Source organism: Siniperca chuatsi, linkage group LG14 (genome assembly GCF_020085105.1).
Source record: "Siniperca chuatsi isolate FFG_IHB_CAS linkage group LG14, ASM2008510v1, whole genome shotgun sequence".
In the NCBI taxonomy this organism is placed as follows: domain Eukaryota; kingdom Metazoa; phylum Chordata; class Actinopteri; order Centrarchiformes; family Sinipercidae; genus Siniperca; species Siniperca chuatsi.
Window position 1 is genome coordinate 23870735 of NC_058055.1, and position 24934 is coordinate 23895668.

General features: G+C 38.2%; 1 protein-coding gene across 2 annotated transcripts in view; it reads right to left on the reverse strand.

Moving 5' to 3' along the window:
* Positions 1 to 24934, reverse strand: part of LOC122887827 (glycerophosphodiester phosphodiesterase domain-containing protein 5-like) — a 26215-nt gene continuing 1281 nt past the window's right edge. The window contains exons 1-17 of one of the 2 annotated variants that reach the window (XM_044221403.1): positions 19101 to 19254; positions 18091 to 18226; positions 17541 to 17743; positions 16155 to 16258; positions 14465 to 14558; positions 12922 to 12981; positions 9829 to 9927; positions 9653 to 9746; positions 8715 to 8860; positions 7799 to 7881; positions 6740 to 6890; positions 5321 to 5545; positions 3522 to 3679; positions 3288 to 3435; positions 2152 to 2234; positions 1922 to 2001; positions 1 to 213 (exon numbers count right to left, since the gene is read on the reverse strand). In XM_044221403.1, the coding sequence (XP_044077338.1) occupies positions 131 to 213; positions 1922 to 2001; positions 2152 to 2234; positions 3288 to 3435; positions 3522 to 3679; positions 5321 to 5545; positions 6740 to 6890; positions 7799 to 7881; positions 8715 to 8860; positions 9653 to 9746; positions 9829 to 9927; positions 12922 to 12981; positions 14465 to 14558; positions 16155 to 16258; positions 17541 to 17714 (1782 nt within the window). In that variant the 5' untranslated portion in view covers positions 17715 to 17743; positions 18091 to 18226; positions 19101 to 19254 and the 3' untranslated portion in view covers positions 1 to 130. Of the gene's footprint in view, positions 214 to 1921; positions 2002 to 2151; positions 2235 to 3287; positions 3436 to 3521; positions 3680 to 5320; positions 5546 to 6739; positions 6891 to 7798; positions 7882 to 8714; positions 8861 to 9652; positions 9747 to 9828; positions 9928 to 12921; positions 12982 to 14464; positions 14559 to 16154; positions 16259 to 17540; positions 17744 to 18090; positions 18227 to 19100; positions 19255 to 24934 lie in introns of those variants that run through there. The other variant, XM_044221404.1, reaches the window with a different exon arrangement.

Sequence of the window (24934 nt, forward strand, 5' to 3'; positions counted from 1 at the left end):
TGAAGAAATGTTTCCATCACTTTATTTCATTAAAACAAAGAGCACGTCACAGTGTATTTTGTGGAGCTCTTACAGGTTGGCAGTATGGGGCTCTGTGTTGCCAGGTTGGCTCCTCTCAGAGGCAAATGGTTTAGTGCTCAGTCACGGTTGCCAGGTTGGGTGTCCTCTCTGCTTGCGAGTTAGCACTGGTGACTGACCATATATCACTCATCTCTGTAATGGGAGATGGGAAAACAAAATACTGAAAATCAGTCACATAACGACAGTAATGGGTGTCGCTGAAAAGAGAACGAGCAGCTGAAAGCATGAAACTACAACATGAGTCAAATCTCATGTAATATAGCATTAAGGAATTGGACAGTCCAATTTTTTTTTTTTTATATATATATATATATATATATATATATATATATATATATATATATATATATATATATATATATATATATATATATATATATATATATATATATATATATATATATATATATATATATATATATATATATATATATATATATATATATATATATATATATATATATATATATATATATAGCTGTAGCAGCAGACATTGAGTTACTGTCTTACATTAGGCTATCAATAAAATAGTGGGAAAATGGCCATCACACTTTCAGAGCCCAAGCTGAATTCTTCGGATGTCTTATTTTGTCCAAAATCCAAAGATATTCAATTTACAAAGCAGAGAATCTTCACATTTGAGAAGCTAGAATTAGTGAATGTTTTGGCATTTAAAGCTTGAAAAACTGGTACAACAACAAATCGATTATCAAGAGATTAATCTTCTGTCAATTGATGAGCTAATAGTTTCAGCTTTAATTCTGTGGGCTGCAGCAGCGTAAAAGATGCTTTTTCTAGACTATTACCAAGGAATTTAAAAAGACAACAAAAACATCTTCATTGGCACACAAGTACATTTCAACGCCGTTAACATCTTCAGAGCAGGAGAAAACAATGATGGTAACAGAGAAAGAATAGCAGCCGTTTTTTCTTTCTGCCTTTAACAGGAGCTGAACTTTCTTGTAAATGATGTCGTCCACACCCACACAATGAAGACCAGGAAACGCATAATCTGCTCCGATCCAATGCAAATAAATGCTGTTAATTTAGTTTACACCATCGTCTCCTATTTATCTGAAATTCTTGTGGGTCTAATTCAAGTCAAGTGCTCACACACCCTCTCTAAGATTATGATGATGCGATAACGTGTTTGTTTTATCCGTACAAAAACCAAAGTTTGTCGTTAGTGAGATTTAAAAAGGTGCTTGTAGACATATTTTGAACTTTTGAACAGAGCCAGGCTAGCTGTCCCCCCGTTTCCAGTCTTTATGCTAAGCTAACCAGAAAGATAGCAAGAAAGCGAATAAGCATGTCCAAAAATGTAAAACTATTGCTTTAAGTGCAACATGAATGAAGGTTTTTTTTTGTAGGATTACGTTAAGTACAAGAAGATCAACCTTATTTCAGATGAGGAAAGCTCTTGGCAGATTTTCCTATGACGGTTTTATTTAAACTAAATAACCATGCTCATATATAGGATTAAGGGCTTTAAAAAAAAAAAAAAAAAAAAAAAAAAAAAAATCATGTTTCACTCCTGAATTAACTCTTCATCTTTATGAACATCACATTAAAACTTTACTGTTCTTGTTAGCATCCTGGACATTTAGGCTGCATACGTTATGATACAGGCATGGGAGTAGATGCACATGGAAAAACTAGGTGTATAAAAATAAGTGAGAAGAAGAAAACACTGCAGCGCTGACCACACTGTTTGAATCTCCTAGACATTACATATCAGAGAAACTATAGATGACCACTTGGCACCGAAGAGAGACAAAATTAAATAAAGCAGAGTATCTCAAGGATTAACTCTTTGATTTGACCTTTTACAGTAGCTTACCTGTTTTGAACTTGATATAAGTGCCATTGTCCAGCATGATTTTGCTGCCCGAGCAGAAAGCCAGCACTCGCTCTCGCCACCTGCAAGCAAACACAACATGTGACCCGTTGTTTTATCTCATCTTATTCAGATCAGACTTTATTAGTCCTGCCTGGGTGAAAAGTCACCACTACATCTAAGTAGGTAGGATTGTCCTGCTTTGTTTTTAACTGCGCGCGTGTGAGATTCACCAGTGAAAGCCGAAGATGATGAGGATCAGCACGAGGGACACCAGATCAGTGAGAATCCACATCAGGTTATACTCATCTGGACTCTAAGAGAGAACAGACAGACGAGTTTGTGGGGAATTCTCCTCAGCAAACAAAACATTACTTGTAAAAGTCCTGCATTCAAAATCTCACTAAAATTACAGAAGTATTAGCAACAAAATGTACTTACAGTAACACTGTTAATACTGAAAGTATCAAAAGTAAAAGTACTCATTATACAATGTATTAAATATGTAAGCAGTCCTTTACTGTTGTCGTTGGTCAAGGTGGAGCTAATTTTAACTACTTCATTTACTTTTGGTAGTTTAATCTGTTACAATGGATCATATTTTATAAACAGATCGTATGTTTTGTGTGTAAGATCTTACTTTGAAAAGTAACTGTAGCTCTTAAATAAAGGTTGTGGAGTATAAGTATAAAGTAGGGTTGGGCGATATGACGGTATACCGTGCAATGGTAGAAATGTGTCCACCGGTAGAGATTTGGCAACACGGTTTAATAACTATCCTTTAGTGTCTCTGCTATATATTCAGGGCTTGCGTGATCTCGTGAATTCAGCTGCTTCACAAGGTGATGTGATTTGGGCTGCAGGACTGCTTACCACGTTCTCACGTGACATGAGAGCGACAGTTGGTGGCAGTAATGCACCTCTAAGCTGGTTCACCAACCGCCACAGAAGAAGAGAGTGACAGGAAAACATGGAGGAGGAGGAATTGTTTGTATGGAAGTTAAATAAAAAAGAAAATAATCAAACATGATGAAGTATGGTAATTTATTATTACTCCTATATAGTGACTATGATATAAGATTTTGGCCATTTCGCCCACCGATAGTATAAAGTAGCATAAAATGGAAATACTCAAGTAAAGCACCACTACCCCAAACTTGTACTTAAGTACAGTACTTGGGTGAATGTACTTAGTTACTTTCCACCACTGAACCGTGTGTTTGTGTAAGACCACATCGTTTAAAGGGGAGAAAAGCTTCAAGGCCCTGAAAAGAGATTTTCTCACTCTAAGTAAACGTGCTTTCACTTAAAATAGGAGCAGCTAAAGATTAGAGATGTTTGCTGAGGTAACTTGTAGCTGAACTGTTACCATGAGGAAGAGAGGGGAGCTCATGGTGCTGAGGAGCTGAGGAGCGTTGGTGGTGACCGAGTGGACTCCAGTGCACCAGGCCAGAGAGTAGAGCCATGGCTGGCTGATCACATACAGGTTGGTGGTGATGTTCACTGCAGCATACTCACTGCACACAAAGAGAGGAGAAAAATTCATGATGCGTTACAAAGTACCACGGGCGTCTTTGATACGCACACACTCACACACTGTGACCTGATGAGCTCAGCGGATATGGAGCTGTAGTGCAGGTTGAGTTTGACGATGTGGTTCCTCTGGAGCTCCTGTAGGGGGAGCCGACTGCCTGATGTCTGCTGGAGCTCAGGATCGATCTCCTGGACCAGAGCTCGCAGATCTGATGGCAGCCACAGCACCTGGTGAGCATCACACACACACACACGTGGTGGAGGAAGTATTCAGATCCTTTAAGTAAAAGTACTAATACCACACTGTAAAAATACTCACTACTGTTACAAGTAAAAGTCCTGCATTGAAAATGTTACTTAAAGTAAAAAGGTATGTAAGTATTATCAGGAAAATGTACTTAAAAAGGGTGTTAGGTTTAGGACTGCACCTAATGGCTATTTTCATTATGGATTAATCTGCAGATTATTTTCTCGATTAAATCGATTGGTTTTTAAAATTCTGAAAATAGTGAGAAATGACATCACAATTACCCAGAGCCGAAAGTGAAACCTTCACAATGTTTGTTTTGTCCAACCAACAGTCCAATAATCTAATTTATTAAGATTAAATTAAAATTAAATTAATAAAAAAAAAGGAAAAGCTGCAAGTCTTCACCTTTGTGAAGCTGTAACCGTGAAACGTTTTCATGAAAAATGACTGAAACAATGATCAAAATAGTTGACAATTAATTTTATGTTACTTGTTTCAGCTGTACTTCTTTAAACGAGAACAGAACATAATGCAGCTAAGTAAACATGGTTCGTTCCTTGGTTCAACTTCAATACAAGACAAATTAATACAAAATATACAACAAGCCTTTACTGCTCGGCTCAGTTTGTTTGAGACAGTTGGTTGAACAGAAAACTTGACAATTCTGAGAAAATCGATTAATCATTTTAAACCTACAATAACTTTTTTGGCCACTTGAGGGCAGCAGAAACAAGTTGTGAACAACATTTTAAGTTGATATGTTTAACTTGTAAGCAAACAGTTGCATATTTACACAACCAGCAGTTACAGAGCAACATTATTCTTCATCTGCAGTCGTGCTTCTGTCCACCTGATGAATGTTAGTCCAATATTCTCTTTTAGCTCTGGCTTTGGTCTCCACTAAATCCTGAGGGAAATAAATCTCTCTTTAGCTGCTAAATGCTCCACTGTGTTCACCAGCTAGTCTCTAACTGTGTGTCTGCTGTTCGGTGCTGAGCGGGTTGTGTACAGTGGGTTTTTTGGACTTGAAAACGGCGCTTTGAGAGTGAACCAAGACAGTAAAGTTGTAGCCGGACAGCTAAACAATGAGCTGAAACTCACTATAAAGCTCTGTAGAGCTGAGAGGAGCTGCAGATTCAGCTGATAATTCAGCTTCATCACTACAAGAGACTCTTTTCACATTGTCATTTGATACATTTTTACTATAAAAATGTCAGTTATAGCTGCTTTATCTTAAATCTTTTCTGTTTCATATCATTGCTGGACACCTCAGTCACACACATCACTACTAAGTATAGCCAACCTTTTTTTTGTTTATTTGTTTTTTTTATAATCACAAATGCTATTTTGGACATTTTGTAGATAGACTAATTTTTGAAACAAGTGTAACACACTACCAGCTAAATTACAAATAAAACAGAACAGTGGTCAGTTTAGTCTGTTCAGTTAATGTTAAGTTATCATAGCCTGAGTTTAGTTGAAATCTTTAATGGGCCCTGAACATTGTTGCACATTTGGTAAATTGTGTTTAATTTTTGGGTAAATAAATCCACCTGTGATTCTTCACGCCTGCCAGCTCGGTCCCTTCACATACTCCAACAACCAAACCAAAGCCTCACCTGCGAGGAGTGAATGGAGGACTCGTTCTGGATGACTTCCAGCGTGCGTTGGATCCAGGTGTCTCTGTAAGGGTGACCTCTGGGTGGACGGTAGAGGTCAAAGATCACCAGTTTGTCTTTCTGAGCTGCCAGCTGGAGGAAGGCCTGCAGGCTGCAGACAGACTGTTTTCCTGCCCGCAGTCGGTCCTCTGCTCCCAGAGAGCCGGCTGTACCAAACGGATAGTGCTGGAAGGGACAACCATCAATACCTAATTAATACTGTGACATAACATGCTGCCCAATATGTTCCCCACATGCCAGCTGAGTTTGGTCTTGTAGTTTGGTTGTTGTGGAGACGTGAATTTGCTGCCAATATGTTGATAACAACCAATACTTTCTGCTTTGGATTAAACTACCTCAATTCTGCTAATCAGAAACACGTTTTTTTGCCAAGTAGGTTTTCAAATACAAGGAATTTGCCATTGTGTTGTCAAAATATACAAAAGTAGGAGAAAATACAAGTACCGCAAAAAGTCATCTAAAAAATTATTCTATAGTATAAAACAAAGAATTACATTTACAAAACTGAATAAGTTATGTGCAAATATTCATAGTATAAAGGAATATTTGCACTGAGACACAGAACTACGTCAGAAAGTCCATATTGTTGCTATATGCTTTTCCTGTTATATCAACATTCTTACATGCATTTTTGGGAGTCTGCCTGTTTGTGTATTCTTACATGTGGAGTCTCATGTTTGCACACGTTACAGGTTAAAATATAACATCAGACACACAGAGGCTCTTTGGTACACTTTAAATAAACTGAAGCTGACCGAGACAGAGGTGAAGCAGATGTGGTGTAGTATTTCCACTGTGTTGCTGTGTCTGAGTTGAATTCTACTTCATGCAGCGTCTGCAATGTGTGCATGTAAATATTTTACTTGTCAAAGTGTTAGGTAAAATTGATGGAGTTCGCCTTTAAAACAAAGCAAATTGTGAATCTGTTATCTAACGTCAGTTTGCTCATCATGGGAAGAACCAGTCTGTAGTGCTGCAACTAACGCTTATTTTCATTACTGATGTACTGGTTAATTATTTTCTTGATTGAATTCTGGACTATCAAATGTAAAAGACAAAATAGTGAAAAATGCCTGTTACAATTTCCTAAAGCCCAAGTTGATGTCTTCAAATAGCTTGTTTTGTCAGTCCAAAACCCAGACAAACATAGTTATAAGTGAGAAGTAGGGCATGGTTGGTATTTTTGCCTGAAAAATTACTTAAATGATTAATTGATTGTTAAAACTGCAGAAACATTTTCTGATTGATTAAATCAACTGTGAAAATAGTTGTTTCAAGTCTGAGAAAATAAAAACCCTGCTTGAGCACTCAAGATAAACCCAATACATAAAGTACTACAGTATATTTTGTGTGACTCACAGAGAGGAACCAGGCTCCAGCGTTCAGGTTCTCCAGATCGGCCCAGGTGAACATGGCAGCCGGGGTGTCAGTCTGGTTGGGGAAAACCTCGTGAATGTTGGTGGTCCGTCGCAGGGTGTGGTCATGCATCAGGAAGGGAACACCATCAAAGCTACAACCATGACATGACAACAGCATTGACTAATGTGGCCTGTATGTCAGAGAAAACTTACTTAATATCTATAATAACGAAACCAAGTCTCAGTTTAGAAAAGCATGCTCCATTTGAGAATGAATATCTTGGGGACCAAAAATCAACTTGTTATTTAAAAAAGGACATTGAATGGTGCACCATATTTTTAGCCATGATGGCGTTGTGGCTCTAGGGATGGCAATGTCTGTCTGTCGATGGTTGGTCCGCCATTTTGTTCAAGACTGAAATATCTCAACTATTTGATGGATTGGCATGAAATTTTGTACAGACATTTGTGATCCTCAAAGGATGATTCCTACTGACTTTGGTGATCGCCTGGCTTTTCCGCTAGCGCCATCATGAGGCTGACATTTTTGGTGTTGAGTGAAATGCCTCGACAACGGTTAGATAGATAGCCATGAAATTTAGTACCAAAAAATTCCTCTTTCCCTTCAGAATGAATTGTAATAACTTTTATGATCGATTAACTTTTCATCTAGCGCCATCATCAGGTCGAAGTTTCAACTTGTCAGATACTTCGGTTTATGACTAAATAATTGCAAAACTAGTGCTAATTAGCAAGTTTTAGCATGCTAACACCCTAAACTAAGGCGGTGAACGTCAGCATGATAACATTGTCACTGTGACACAGAGCTGGTAGCAAGAATTTGCACCAATATTAAGATACTGTGTGTTAAACTGCACATTTGCATACATTTTTTTTTTTACTAACATTAACTCTATTATAAACAATCCAATTAAAATATTCCATTTGATCGATACTGGTTGTCTATAAGAAGACGCTGACCAGCTGTGAATCAAAGATTTTTTCTAAAAAGGCCAATAATTTCCCACATATTCATGTTTGCAGTCAGCTGCTGACTGACCTGATAGTGACATCTGTCTCCAGACCTTCACTTCCTGTTTCCACGGCCTTCTCAAACGACATCAGAGTGTTTTCTGGAGCAAGCTGCAAATGGAGTTACACGCAATGATAATCAATCAGGATTGTCAGTACATGCAGGGGATATTCAAGTTGCTCTTGCACTTGAGAGTGTAAACATTTTATCTCTGGGCTCCAAACAACTGGGACAGATGTGAGCAGGGTTCCTGTATCCAAACACCAGGCCCTCACGGTATCCCAGAATATATGTAGAATTACACTGCTTTGCATGGGATTTTTTCTTGTGTCCAGACTTAAAAATCTTAAACAGAACAGGAAACTTTGAGTCAAATGATTTCACTGCTCTGACAGGTCATTTTACTGGTGTGAAAAGATGCCACTTTTTCCAGAATAATTTGAGAAATACTGATTGTCCTAGTTAGACCAGCTGTGACTTGTCGATTGACAGAAAACTATTTAACTAATTCATCATTTCTCAAGCAACAATGCCAAATATTCTCTGGTTTCAGCTTCTCACATGTGAGAGTTTGCTGCTTTTCTTTGTCTTATGTGACAGTAAATTAAAAATCTGACTTTTAGACTGTTGGTTGGACAAAACAAGCTAAATGAAGACAGCACAGTGGGCTCTGAAGTTGTAAATGCCATTTTTCCCCCAGTTTGTTAATTATTTTAGACTAAATGACTTAATCGAGAGAATAATCGGCAGATTAATCGATAATTAAAATAATAGTAAGTAGCCCTAATGCTAATTCAATTTAAGTCATTTTCCATTACGTTCCTGATCCAGTTCAGGAGACTGGAGTCTTACACTGGACTAGATCATCGGACCAGTGCAGCCTAACAATCTGACTAAAAACATCGTGGGAAAAAAGCTGAGTAGATTATTGGTTCCTGCTCACCATGGGTGCCCCTCTGTGGCCAATGAGGGCCGGTGCAGGGCCCAGGGTCCCCTCGTCTTTGATACAAGGAGAATACAAACCGAGGGGCACCAAGTAGAGGGCCGACAGGATTGTCAGGTACATCCCCAAGATCAGGACCTGCTTTACTGAAACAAAGGAAAAAAAAAAAAAAAAAAAAAAAAAGTGTAAGGTTTGACTAAAAGCATCTGAAGACATTCATCAAAATCCAGTAGTGAAGGCAACTGTTTACAGTAAACTCCCCATGCAGGTTTACTTACATGGGGGAGTTCACTTTTTAAATCAAGTGACATCTTGATTTGGTGGGATGATCTGTTTTATTTCAAGATACTGTTATTTGCTTTAGAATTATTCTCAAAACAGATAAAGTTTGATTTTTTTTTATTATTATTTTTTTTTTTAAAGAAGAAAGAAACAGGTTCATTAATGTTTTTAATTCAGGTAAGTAAAATTCGCTGCTGAACCCCGGCCAAGAAATAGTCCAGAACAGCTCCCCATAAACGGTGAATTGTGATTTTTACAGGGGTTTTTGTATGGATTAAACAAATGAGATAACGTGTTAATTTCTGAGCTTTAGAGGTGCTGATAGGTGGATTTTATTACCTTTGGATAGAACCAGGCAACTGTTTCACCCATTGACAGTCTTTATGCTAAGCTAACCAGCTACTGACTGTAAATTAACAGAGACAAATTATTGCTTTTGTGTTTTTTATTTCTTTATATTTCTCTTGTTGTGAAGCACTTTGTTTTGATAAGTGCTCTACTACTACTACTGATCTTCTCTAACTCTCGGCAAGACAGCGAATAAGCATATTTCCCAAAATGTCGAACTATTTCTTTAAGATCCAACATTCTTTGCAGTCTAGAGTGTTTGATTCACCATCACTTTTATGTAAATCAACACAAACTGTGCACCTCACCTCTGCTGTTCATGCGAAAGAAATGCAAAGCTATTGGCCAAGCCAGCGCAGTCATCAGTAAGACTCCACCCACATGTAAATAAGGTGCCGTTACCTGCGTCAGGATACAAAACAAAATCTGGCATCATGAGAGGAAACCACACAGAACAAGTGAAGGCTGATGGGAGGAGAGTCACCTGGAAGGAAAGTAGTAACGTCGTCCACTCTTTACTCCACAGGTCCGACAAGACTGCAGTGGTTACGATGGAGAAAGTCAGGCTCACTAGGATCCCAATCTGACAACAAGGCACAACCAAACATGTCAACCATCCACACACACTATTCACATCTGTTGTAGGATAATACAAATACATTTTACAGGTTTATTTGCATCGTCTGCTAGTCTTTTTGGCAGCTGTCATTAAACAGTTAAGCTTTATTCATTCAGGAACTCTCATTGAGATAAAGATCTCTTTTACATGATACAAAATACATTTATATAAAACATCACAAGATGATTGAGTCACTCAAAGCAGTCATTACACAGAGACACACTAATTAAACAAGTATTAAAAATAGGAAATGAGGAACTTTTAAGGCCAACATATTCTGTGATCTGGTGTCATGGTTTGTCACTTTGAACTGAGGGTGTTAAGTATTTCAGCAACTTAGAAAGCAAGATCTTATAAATGAAAACACAGGTATGCTGATGCCTCTGGATTCTGATCGACTGGAAGGTGTGGATTATCGTTTAGTAACCGGACAGTATAACTGAACACCTATGACGTATGTGTTTGATTGCAGTTCTAAATTTCCAGTATTAAACTGCAAAGACAGAATCAGTGAAGCCTGAAGCTAGGGTTATTTGTATCAACCAAACCAAAAATAAATAGCTGCTCAGTAACATGTTTTATTATATTTGTGAGAATCTGGACTTCCAAATCAACTAAAGACAAGGAAAGAGGAAATCGGAAATAATGTGAGCTGTGGTGAAGCCGGTAACCTGGCCGATAGCTGCAGGGGAAAAGAGAGAGGATGTGTGACCAAAACCCAACAGAAAATAAAAAGATTCTCTATTCGTAAGATGCATTATCGTCCAGGCAGAACGCCTCTTCAACCCCTGTTCTTAGTAGGACACAGCTGTGGACAGCTGTGAAAGGGAAGGTTAGCAACAAACCTCCCCAACTGATTTGCTCCACTGTTGCAGGACCCTGGATCTCTGCCTGATGACCTGGATAACCTCATCTTCACACAGCAGGGTAAGGACTGAGAGTAAAGCAAAAGTGAAAGGCTGCAAGGAAAGCTAACGACTGGGTCGCAAACTCTGATTGTGGGTGATTTCACTACAAAAGATGCAAGCAGCATGTGCAGTAACACCACCAAAATACTCTGCTTTCCGAAGCATATGGTCTCTGACTTGAAAGAAAGAATCCTGCATATCGTGCCTGCACACACATATGTGGAAAACATCATACTGCACATAGGGACCAATAATGTTGTGAAACTACAGTCCTAAGTGCTTAAACAGGACTTTATTGATCTGTTAAAACACCTTAGCATTCAGACTGTGTTCATCAGTGGCCCTCTAACACCAGTCAGAAGAGGAGTTGAGAGATTTAGCAGATTGTTGGCACCTAACACTTGCGTGCACCGTCCATTCAGTGTACTTTATTGATTACAACTTTTTCTTATATATTTTTTTAAGGCAGATGGACTCTGCCATAACAAGTCTGGAGTAAAATTATTCATCTCTAACCTATTTTACTTCCTGCGTCACCCGTCTGTTCCCTCTGCCAAGGACAAGATACAAGAGGAATCAAAACAGGAGGAAGACATAACACAGCGCAGCAGAAACCTTGAAAGAGAGCTACTCCAGCCCCCGCCTGAAGAGAGCTTTAATCAGACATTAGAGCCGAGAGGAGGATTCACCTTTTTCACCCCCCCAAACCCCTTCAAGGTCACCCCCCCCTTGGAGTTCACTGACCAGATGAAAGAGCTGGTCACTGCTGGTATTCCTCTTCGAGCTATATTTCTAAATATCTATAGGCCACCTAAATACTGTGCAAACTTTTTTGATGACTTTACTGAACTGCTGTCTATAATCTGTATTGACTTTGACTGTGTAGTCATCGTTTGTGATTTTAACATCCATGTTGACAACCTCCAGGACAGAGGGACTAAAGAACTGTGTGTTCTAGATAACTATGAGCTATGTTAGCCTCTGAACTTCTATCCACCAGGGCCTGCAATGAGTTTGCCTTCTTCGCTGACAAAATTCAGAAAATTAGACAGGCAGTCAGTGCCTCCATATCAGGCAGAGGATGTGTGTTGTCCCAGTGTCCCCTTAAAATCAATTGAAATAGCATGACACAATTTGATCCTATTAACCATTTAAACTTATATAACATTATACAACTTCTGAAATCCTCTTCCTGCTGCCTTGATATTCTGCCAACAGGCTTTTTCAAAAATGTTTCTAATTGCATCCTCAGATCTTCTACAGACTGTCAACATGTCTCTTCTCTCTGGTGTCTTCCCACAGGCCCTGAAAACTGCAGTCATCGAGCCACTCTTAAAAAAGAAAGATCTAAACGCATTACTAGTGAACAATTACAGGTCCATATCAAACCTCCTGTTTTTAAGTAAAATCATTGAAAAAGCTGAACGTCTTGACATTAAAACAGCTGTTTTGATGTCTTCCAGTCAGGTTTTCAGTGTTACAGCACAGACTGTTCTTGCTGCATTTGACACGGTTGATCACAACATATCGCCATTGCCATATGTTTCTTTTATGTTTGAATTGCCTTGTTGAAATGTGCTGTACAAATAAACTTGCCTTGCTTGCCGTGCGAATCCCTCCCTGTTAAGCTAGATGTTGCCTTGGTCATAATGAGTTATATAAATAAACTAATTATATTTTATATTTGATTATATATGGCATTTTGTTTGCAAGTGGCCGTGATACAAGCAGGATTATCCCATCTTTAAATTTTATTTTTTAAAAAGGTCTGCTGAGGTGTCACTATAACATTTCGTATGAAAGCCTACAATCACTTTAGCTTCATGTCTTAAGCACAGTAACTATCTACAAGATTATCTACACATGGATAATTTGGTGTTTGTGATGAACATGTAGGCAGAGCAAGACAATCCATCAAAAAGACTGCCGTAATCTCTTAAAAAAAAAAAAAAAAAAGACATAAAGCTCAATCTGTCTGACACTTTGAGCTTAAATAAATAAATACATTGATTCAGCAGTCGATAAACACTGCGAGAGAGAGAGCAATTACCTTGTGACTCCAGTGTAAATAAAGCTTCTGGCCCTCTGACAACAAACACACTGCAAGCAGCTGCACAGAGAAATAAGACACACATAAAACACACATTCAATCTGATAAGAGATGCTGTGATGAACTGTACAGAGTCATAATAAACCTTTAAACTGCACATAATAGATACTACAGGCTCTGAGATAACACCTATTCACGGCTATAGTAGACATTCCTGTATCTTGTTTAAAAGGAATAGTTGCATATGGGAATACACTTTTTTGCCTTCTTGTTGAGAGTTAAGATGAGGAAACTGACACCACTATTACCATATTGAGCTAGAGCTGGGAGGCTATTTGCTTATATTAGCATAAAGACTGGAAGCAGGGGGAAACAGCTAGCCTGGCTCTGGTTTAAGTTCAAAAATACACCTACCAACACCTCTATAGCTCAGTAATTAACACGTTATCTGTTTGTTTAATCTATACACAAACAGAAATCTAAAAATCTAACTTGGTTTTAGAGGGAGTAACGTGGTGTAACTATTCGCTGATGGCCTGACTCCAGGATGTCACTGCTCCCGGCTGTTCACCAACAAATACACTCAGTGGCCACTTTATTAGGTACACCTGTACAATCTGATGCAATCCAATACAACTGTTCTGCCATAAAGTCTTCTTTTATGATGCCTATAATGTTCAGGTTTTGTTGACACTGTCATACAGGTGTTAGTCAAAATTTAGTACTGAGGTCATAGTGATGGTGTTGTAGTAGACTGAATTATATTCAGAGATGTTTCTAATATTCTGCCCCCCTCATTTATGTAAATAGGGAGGACAAAAAACATTAGTAACACCTCTCAATATAATGCTGTCCAGTACCTTTAACGATAATCTAAATAGTAAACATAATTAAATTTACACTTTATAAAAAAAAAAAAAAGGTCAAATTTATGGAAGGGCTGTTGTATTGATTTGCATCAGATTGTACAGCTGTACCTAATAAAGTGGCCACTGAGTGTAGTTAGAGCTTGTAACTCAACCATAAAACCACAAATTGTGTTTAATTTTTTTAGTTTAAAACTAATTAAAAACAAACAAGATCCAATTTCTTAATCAGTGATCGTCATGTGTGTTGGTAGGAATATTTGTAAACTTTGGACAGAGCCTGGCTAGCCGTTTCACCCCTACTTCTAGTCTTAGCTTAGCTTCCAGTGCTAAGCTAAGCTAATTGCTTCCTGGCTGCATACTTAACGCACAGACATGAGGAGTGGTATCGATCCTCATCTAATTCTCTGCAACCGAGTGAATAAGCTATTTCCCAAAATGTCAAATAAAATAGCCACCACTTGGATAAAACATTACACAAAATGACCGGCTGCACAAAACTGAAATAACTACTTTTAAAGAAACAAATAGATATTTTAACAGTCTTTAAATGTGAGGATTAGCATTCCATGGAAATGTTACTGTATACACCAGAACAGTGTAAATATGAAATCAAACCAACTGGATGAAACTGACCAAACTACAGTTAAACCCTCAGTGTTGTGTTTGTGCCTCACCATGAGTACAGTGATGTAGGTGAAGAAGCCTGCAGAGATGACTAGCAGCACCACAGACCAAGGAAACCAGAAGCCCATGTTCCCAAAGTTAAACCTGCACACTCAAGAGTAAAAACAGAAAGACTGATAGTGACTGAAACCAGGATGCAACAATAAACCAAGTAGATATACAGTCTGAAATCCAGTGTGCAGAGAGAGACAGACACGGTGTTCAAGTTTCGTATAAAAAGTAGTGAATTTCAAAGAGATGCTAACTTCTTGTTCTTAAAGAAAAGAAAATCTAGGTTGTTTTTTTGGAGATTGTTTCATTGGTCATCTGACCTGTTTAATAATGAGAACATGGATAACAAAATCATCCATTTGTCACCTCAATGCTAACAAAATATCATACACCGGTGTTTGAGTGATAGCAGGCTCCATGCTAACATTGTAGCATCACAGCTACGTGCACAAGGTATCTTGAAGGTAAACATGGCAACAATACTGCTAAAAGCTTACTGGTGAAACAAACCGAACTTTGAGTTAAACTGACTTAAATGTTTTTAAAACAAGGGCGCCCCCGGTTTGAGTCTCATCGTCTCTCCACTATCTCAGGTATAAAGTTATAAATACCCCCAAAATTATTTATAATATACAATATTAAATTTTTAAAAACAAAAAAACTCCACTGGTGTGTTTTCATGTGGTAGGCGACCATATTCTTGTGTATTAAGATACCTCATCATGCATTATTGCTACAGCTTTCAGAGAAAGAGACTAAAAAAAAAGAGAAGATATCTCATTCTACTGCACCAATTTTGATTTTTACTTTTTTTTTTTTTTTAAATAAAAATTGTATGTGGCGAGTCCCCCTACTTTAGGAGTGTGCAATATTAAATTGTTGCAACACTCTTAACAAGTAATTTGACCAGTAAGACAATCTTCCAAAATCGTGGCGTTTCAGCTGTCAGTATACTACAAATGAAAGAATTTTGACTACAGGTAAAAATCAGGGGTTTGCAACCAAAAACAACCCACCACATTTAGCCTCAGCTGCTGCGTTGTGCGAAGCTGAACAATATACAGTATGTATCCTTGTTCACAGCCTTAATACACCGTCACCAGCAAGTGGTCAATACTGTCCAGTGTGTCACGTGATTGGCTGTGTGCTGCTCATTATTGGTTTACGTCTATCGAGTTTTGTTACTTTACTGTAAGTCACCATGACTCAAAGGCTCATCCGGCATGGATGTCATTAATCAAAAAAAGACTCCTAAAATCAGATTTCTTTATGGCTGTAGCAGAGGTTGGATTACCAACGGGGCAAACAGGAAACGGCCCCACCAAGAGCTCCAGATTTAATGTGCGTTAACTGGTTTGTGCTACTTTAATTGAAAATGTGTTGTTCTTGAGTCTCGAAGAGCGTCCCTGTGGCAAAATCTAGTTTTAAGACCATAATTGTCTCAGTTTTGTGCTTCTACATATATGTTGCATATTCATAAAATGTGTTAAATCAAATTACCAGACAGAAAATCTGGAGCCAGGTATTCTAGCATAGAAAACACTGCAGAGAGAGTGGGATGAACGGAGTGAAACCAGGTTAAAACAGCCATGGCTACACCAGTGTTTATGTGTGCAGTGATTACACATGCAATCTACCTGTAGGTTAACTTATGACCACACTATAAACTGCAAGTATTACTCAACCCACCAGTCAAAGTCATTGTAGTCGTTCTTCGCTTGTCCCCAGAAGTAGAGAAGCACCAGCGTTAAGCAAAAAGCCGCCACAAGCAGAGCAAAGCTGACACCTTCCAACTGTCAGCAGCAGAGAAAACACACACAAGTTGTTTATTTCTTAAGTCAGCGACAGCGTGTAGACACAGAATATTTGGTGGCTTCACGGTTGTATTTTATCTGTTTGATAAGGAAAATAGGTGTAAGAATATTTCCTTTCTTGACATTTTGCTCGCACACATCTCCCAGCTGTGGGGGAGAAGCTATACTATCGGACTATCGCCTCCTAAAAAAGGTACTAAGTGGTATTACAACACAGGACGGGCCGGAGCTAGCAGGTTAGCATGCTAACTTCAGTAGATATCACTGCAACACAATACATAGACGTCTTTGATGTGACGTCAAAACTTATTTCTTCACATTCTGTTGATAATTTTAGTTAATTTTTGAATGTTTTGAACACTTAAATTCTTACACATTGCACCTTTAAGCTGTGTTTTTTTGGCAGTGGTGAAAGTAGTGCTTTTACTCAAGTTCAATGATTAAGTACAGTTTTTAGTTTCCTATACTTTGCTAAAAATATTGCACTTTTTACTGTACATTTATCGGGCAGTTTTATTCAAAAACATAACCAGCTCATAAAATATGACACATTGTAATTAAACTAGCCAACAGTAAAAAAAACTGTTTAATTTAACTCCACCTTGACCAGTTACAACATTACAATGCTGTCTTATGCGTTAATGCATCAGTAATAATCCAATAATATGTATATAACACTCTGAAAGTACCTTTGTTTGATACTTTAAGTACATTTTGCAGATTAGTCTGTAGAATTCAAAATATTGAAGGCAGGATTTGTACTTGTAATGGAGTATTTCTACATTGTAGTATTGCTACTTTTACTCAAGTAAAAGCTCTGAATATTTCCTCCACTACTGTTTGTTTGGGTGGAGGTTCATTCAATATGAACCAACATGTTCGGTGCTGAAGCTACACGTTCGAATTCACATGATTTCTTAAATTGAGTCTTTTTGAAAATCAGGCTCATGGATGGTTTAACATCAGTTTCTACAGACATATTTTGGTAAGACCGTAAAAAAGGACTTCTGAACAGCCTTTAGACCATCGTGGGAAACAAACTCTCCCTTGAAACCCATAATGTAAATTTTTTGCAAATTTCGTTGCACAATGACAATAGAGGCATTCTTTTGCATACTCCGCATAAGATCTTAAACAAAACCAGTGTATGATTCATTAATTCTGCACTAAAATGTAACAAACCAGCATTATATTAAGACCTGGAGGACTCTGACTGGACCAGATGTGGCCAGTGCACCTCTTGTGTTGGTGGTTGTCTGACCTTGTTGCAGCAGCAGTCTCCTGGCTGAGTGCAGTTCCTCTCGTAGCGTCTCCACTGGCAGCCGTACAGACCGGCCAGACACGACACTAAAGGCTTGTGCTCGTAGCGGCGCAGCAGTTTAGCACGAAGACCACGCAGCCGGCCAAACTGCAGCTGGGATAATGTGGACGCCATGGCTCACACACACTGACACACCTTACATCCTGCCTCACACACACACAGCTGAAACAGTCATATGGGACTCTCTAATGAAATACTCATATTTAAAAACATCTTAGTGACATTATGATAGTTTGATACAGAATAAAAAGTTATAAATAAGTACATTTGCCTAAATTATGACAGTGCTTTATATCATATTTCTGTGCAGATTTGAAAAATTACTACAAAAACTATATATACACACACAAATTATCTTTAAATCTTTGATTCCTTACAATAACCAGCCTCAGCAAGTCTCAGCAGGAAATCTGGCTAAACTAAACAAAAACTCAGTTATTGTAGACTATTGTTACGGTTTGTTTTTTTGAAGTTTCAGATTTGCCCAGACCTCAGTCAGTTTTGTCTTGTCCTTCACACGTGTCAGCTCTTGTGCAACTCAGGTGTGTTTCATATCATTATCTTTGCTGGAGATCAAAGGACAGCTCAGCCAGTTGTAATCCCCCTCTTGAGTGAGTGATGGTTATCTGTGTGGATTAAAATTACACTTTTATTGCAGTTCACTTTCAGATATTTGTGCATGCATAGTATAATACTGAAATAAAGTATATGCAGACAGGTTATACAGTTTAAAGCATTAAATCACTATGGAAAACCTGATTTCTAGCATCTGTAAACTACTGGAGTTTGTACTTCTGTTGTAATTTCTTACTGTATTACCAGTATTTGTGCTCTGTTGTGAAACATTAGAAACTCTTCGAAAAATAACCTGTTTACATAAAAATAGTCCTTAATAAAACAACAATAAAAGGCTTACATTTATAATGTATAACAGGACTATAGAGAAAAACAAATCTGTCCGTTATGTCATTGTTTGCAATGAAGGTGCTCTTGGCTATTAAAAAAAAAAAAAAAAAAAGGGGAACTTGCCAAAGTCTATTCATTAACCTAACAATTCAATGTTGCTTTGCTTATCTGCATAATAAACTCAACATAATTAAAGATTAACACCCTGCAGTTAAACTGGTAAATTCCGCACACATGATCGTCAACAGTTTCATCTACTTGTAATGGAAATTTGGTGGTTTGCACCTTCAATCATGTGTTGTATTTGGGCCGAATTAAAGTCTATAGCCTAGTCATTCGTAAAAACAGTTAAATCATGTATGACCAGCTATCTGCCTTGGCCAGCGACCATGATAATACCAAATTGACTGATTTTTCTAATTCAGTCTGGTGATGCACTCTACATAGAAAGAACGGGACCTAGTGTTACCTGGTTAGAGCCAAAACATGCAGCTGATAATCACCCGAAACACATCGATGCCAAACAGCAGGTTCAGTATCTCTGGTGTGACCGCATATTATTCTAATATCAACATGTAGCATTAGTTATCCTACCTCCAGGTAAGCCTCCAGGTCGGTTCTGCCTCCCGATAAACGGCAGATAAGAAGCCGCAGTGCGCAGTTCTTCCTCGGTTACCCGATGTAGAGAAGGTGGCCTCGGAGGATGAGGTTGTGTGAAGCTAACACGACTAACTTACACGGGTACCGGAAGCAAAATGCTTTGCCCTCAAAAATACAGCATCGGTTAGTTTTTTTGTTTTAAAACTGAAACATTTAACACTTCTTGATCGCATAAACCGACATTAAGTGTCAAGAAATGGCTACAATAGCAGTTTAACTAGCATAGCCATCTTGTATGCTTTATTTTTAATGTGAGCGAATCGTTGCTGAGGTATTTTGTTTTCCACTTTATCTGGCAAATTATAATTGGAGGTATGCTGCACATCGATTTTAGAGAGACCACACAAATACCGTTATTAATGTTTACTAAAATTGTGACTCAGAACGCCAAATAAATACACCATTTCGTTGGGAAAGGGAAGAGTCAAACTAAAACTGCTTTATTTTGAAAATTGTTGCGGAAATCAATAGGTTGTACATTCTGTCCTGCTTTACAAAAGGTCTCGTTGATGCCCTTTACCTCCTGTATCACCGACTGCCACCTGTTGCCACAGTGATGCAAACACACGGTTACATCAGGTGAGTCCAGGTGAAGATGGATTTTTCAATTTGGCTGTTATCCAGATGGAAATTTGGTTTGCAGGCAGGCATTAAAAACACACAGGTCACAAAAATTAATATTAAAGAGTACATCTATAGGACAAGTGCAATGAGATAACTTCTTTTATGAATTGGCGCTATATAAATAAAATTGAAATAAAAATAAATTGAAAACGCACTGATGACAATGAGTAGTAGCAATCTATAGGCAAAGATGTAAAAGAAAATGTATAAAAAGTATTAAATATACATATACCTACAAGAAATAAAGCATTTTAAGGGGTAAAGAAAGGAAAACAAAACTGTAGTAAGTGTTATGATCCAAGTTGAGTGGATACATTTTGCATTTTTTTTATTTATTTTGAGACATCAGGAAAAAAGATAAAGCCTCTTTCCAAAAACAGAACTATCTAATCCCACCGCATCCAAACACCGAAACAAGAGCCAAAATACAGAGTGGCCTTTTTAGAAATAAGCCAAATAAAGCAAAGTGTGCTTCCATCTCATCCTTTCACTTTTATAAAAGAAATATACAGGAAGGTTCTTGGGAACTAGTTTCTTTCTACCGACAGTTCCTACATGAAACTGCTCACAACAACTTCTGTGGATTATCTCGAGTAACCGGGTCGTGATTTCTGGAAAGAGACATTGCTATTTGAGTTTTTTTTAAATGATTTTTTTTGGCGCTTTGAGCACCACAAGCCGAGTGCCACATAGTCCCATTATATTTAAAAAAAAAAAAAAAAAAAAAAGTCCAGTCTGTAGGATTTTGTGGCATCTAGCGGTTAAATTTTAACCATTTGAATACCGCTCGCCTCACCCTCCCCTTCCAAGCGTGTAGGAGAAACTACGGTGGCCGCCTAACTCGTAAACAACGCGAAAGGCCCAATCTAGAGCCAGTGTTTGGTTTGTCCGTTCTGGGCTACTGTAGAAACATGGCAGTGTGACATATTCCACTTCTGCCAATAGCTCCTCCTAAATAAGACGGTGTAGTCCCTCATTCGTCCAGGAGTGTTCTATCGTAGAAAAGGTTTCAGTCGTAGTCATCTGGACACTGTTTTCAGAATCAAGACGTTTCGGCTCCCATCCGGAAGTCATTCTCAATTGTGATCATTCAATCATTCTCCTCCTAAATGTTACACACTGGACCTTTAAATGTTTCAAACACTCAAATCTCAAATTCCCAAAACACATTTACGGGCTGCAGCTGTTTTATTCCCTCACCATTCTGTTTACATGTGTAAACATGACTAGATCGATAGATATCTCCCAAAACTGATATCTAAATAAATCATAGTTGTTTTAAGAAATCATCTTGATATAACTTATCAATTTGTTATGGCATTTCCTACTCGGCAGATAACCAAGTGGCTTCCCGTCGTTTGTGGGAAGGGAAATCCCAAAATGCTTGCAAATGTTACCAATGCTTCACAAACAGGAAATAGCAATCATAGCTTTTTCCACAAGTCTTATAGACACGTTTTGGACAATGATGGATAATTACAGCTAAAAAAATAAAATAAAAAAACCCATAATAATGAAGGATGTGCTGCAAATGTGGGCATTTGTGTTTCAAGTTTGCAGTTCCTCCATTGCATTGGGTGGAGGAAGAATTCTCAGAGATATCTCAAAATCTGGACAAATTATATTTGATTCGGTTAGTTAACTTTTTTTTTTTTTTTACTCTCCAGAGGAGAGTTTCATCGCCCCCATGCACACTGACAAATAACAAGAGACTCAAGTCAGACAGGTCACAGCAGACAACATAAAAAGACCTACTGACACAACAGTAGTAACACTGATACATAAAGAGGACATGAGTGTAGCTCAGGAGCTCGACTAGCCACTGAATTAATATACAATAAATTTAACACAAGCCATCAATTCATAAATAAAAAGACCGACCATAAGTGATGCAGCTGCAAATGGGACCAATGTAAGAGACAACAAATATGAAGTGACACCTTAACAGTCTTCAGACATGCTAGTGGCTCTGTGAGGCTGTACTTAGGCACAGCTGTGCTTAGAGCTAAATGCTAACACCAGCATGCTAACATGCTGATATCTAGCATGTTCACAATCTAGTTTAGCGTGTTAGCATGTTCACATTTGGTAATTAGCACTGAACACATAGTACAGCTGAGGCTGATGGGAATGGAAAATCATAAATTAAAGTATTTGACAGATGGTGACGCTAGTCACGAGGCTCAAAGTTGTTACAAGTCATCCTGAGGGGGAACATGAATATCAGTACAAAATTTCATAGAAATCCATCCAATAGCTGTTGAAACATTTCACTTAAAAAAGCCTACAAATGTGAACCTCAAGGTGGCGCTAGAGGAAGAGTCAGGGGATCACCAAAGTCAGTAGGCTTCATCCTCTGAGGGTCACGAACGTCTGTACAAAAGTTCGTGGCAATCCATCCAATAGTAGTTGAGATATTTCTTATTTTTTTGCATGTTTGTCACACTTAAATGTTTCAGATCAAACAAATGTAAATATTAGTCAAAGATAACACAAGTAAACACAAAATGCAGTTTTTAAATGAAGGTTGTTATTATTAAGAGAAAACAAAATCCAAACCAAATGGCCCTGTGTGAAATAGTAATTGCCCCCTAAACCTAATAACTGGTTGGGCCACCCTTAGCAGCAACAACTGCAATCAAGCATTTGCGATAACTTGTCATGAGTCAGCAGAACTGTTTTGAATTGTTGTAATTCAGCCACATTGGAGGGTTTTCGAGCATGAACTGCCTTTTTAAAGGTCATGCCACAGCATCTCAATAGGATTCAAGTCAGGACTTTGACTAGGCCACTCCAAAGTCTTCATTTAGTTCTTTTGCATTTTGTGTTTACTTGTTATCTTTGACTAATATTTAAATTTGTTTGATGATCGGAAACATTTAAGTGTGACAAACATGCAAAAAAATAAGAAATCAGGAAGGGGGCAAACACTTTCACACCACTGTAGATGGACAGAGACAGTCCCTAAATAGCAGGACAGAGACATACTGTCTAGCACATTAGATTCAAAATGAAACACTGATGTTGAAGTGACTTTCAGTTTCCATTTGAGGTGGTTTACATCCAAATCAGATGAGCATCGTGGGACTTTTTTTAGCCCTTTATTTAATTATTAATAATATGATTGTTGATTTATTTCAAAGTAGGATGTCTTCATGTGCAGCACTCACCCGAGTACCTTCCCAGCAGCTGATGACGGCAAGACTCGTACAGCAACAAATACACAAGTAGATCATTGCTCGCAGAGCCTTGTCATGACTGAAATAAGTCATCATATTGATTTGGTGCCAAATCCTTTGACGTCTAAAGATAGAAGGTGTCGAATGTTGTACAGATTGTAATGACCTTTGAGGCAAATTTGTGATTTTTGGGCTACATAAATAAAATTTTACTCAACTGGTCTATGAGTCACTGACATCAGCAGACACTTTGACTGTTTTGGAAGCTTTTGCCTTCAGTTTCGTCTTCAGTCAGTGAAACACATGATGACTGTACAGCCATAAAAAAAAACAACTTTGAGGTTGCCTCATCTGTTACACATGCTGCAAGTCAGAACATCGTTGTTTAATTAAAAAAAATTTAAAAAATTTAACAAAAACTACTTCGGGCAGGTTGTTCCAGAGCCTCGGGGCCCTGGTGGAAAGAAGCGCTGTCCCCCTTAGTTTTCATCCTGGATTCAGGAACAGACAGGAGACCCCTGCCCGAAGATCTCAAACTATGTGAAGGTTCATAAGGGATTAAAAGGTCTAAAATATAATCTGGAGCCAGGCCATGAAGAGCCTTAAAAAAGGTAATCAACAAGATCTTATAATCAATCCTAAAACAAACCGGGAGCCAATGTAAAGAGGCTAAAACAAGTGTGATATGGTCGTACTTCTTGGTTCTGGATAAAGTTGGTTAGAGTTTTGTACAGTCTGCAGTCGTGTCAAAGTTTTTTGATTAAGACAAGTGAACAGGCTGTTACAATAATCGAGGCGTGAGGCGAGAAAAACATGTACAACAGTTTCTGCATCACTAAGATTTAAAATAGATCAGATTTTTGCAATGTTTGAGGTGATAAAAACATGATTGGACGAGCTCAGTGATATGTTGCTCAATGTGTTACACAAGCCATCATTCTTATATAATTCTCAAAAAAAAAAAAAAAGGAGCACCATTCAAAATAATGGACAGTTTAAATGAGAAGTGTAGCATCTAATACAGAGGAAAGTACAGAACCAATACATTAGAAAATGTGTCGCTGTCCAAATACTTATAAAAGCTGGTTCTGTGCACATCGTTGCTCCTGCTGTTAAACTTCAGTGAGCAACAGCAGGAATGGTTTTTGCCCTGGACTGAGCCTCTCAGCTGCAGTCACCCCCCCAAAACAAACAAGCATCAAGCACTTTACAATCAACAACAACATTTCCTGTTACAACCTCCAAAATAAAACCTGGTTACCAACGTGTTGCAACAAATTTTTGAGCATTATTGCCCGAATGTACTCAAAAGGAATAGTTTGGGAAATGTGCTTGTTTGCTGAGAGTTAAATGACATTATCCATATCACTCCGCTAGATATGAAGCTACAGCCAGGAGACGGTTAGCTTAGCTTAGCACAGAGACTGGGAACAGGGGGAAACAGCTAGCCTGGCTCTGTCCTGGTGCTATGAAGGCCAGCGAGAAAGCAAGCTTTAAAAAGATGGAGGTGAATGGAATTACGTGTGTTGTGCTCATTGTGTTGAAAAATTAAAATGCAACACCTCTTTCCAGAAACAATGTCCCGGTTAATCTGGGTAATCCACAGAACACACTGTTTTCAGAGGGGCTATTTTGTCGTTAGAAAGTAGTTCCTCTGAGAACTGTTCATCCAGAATAAAGGGTGAACTGTTTCTGGAAAGACAGGTTGTTTGTATTATTGAAATGTGTGGGGAGGGGGGTTTTGTGCTTTGGGCCCCACAAACTTAATTCTTTTCACTTCATTGTATCCAGGTAGAGGCTGAAATCTCAGAGATGGATATCTTAATGGGTAAAATCTCGTGTTCATTCTATATTTTGTTACTGCCAACAAATCTCATGAGAAGACTCTCAGCAGCAAAACCCGTTTGTTCCTACTGAAGACGTAAAACTTTTTAAAAAACCAGCTCACTAATGTATTGTTAAAAA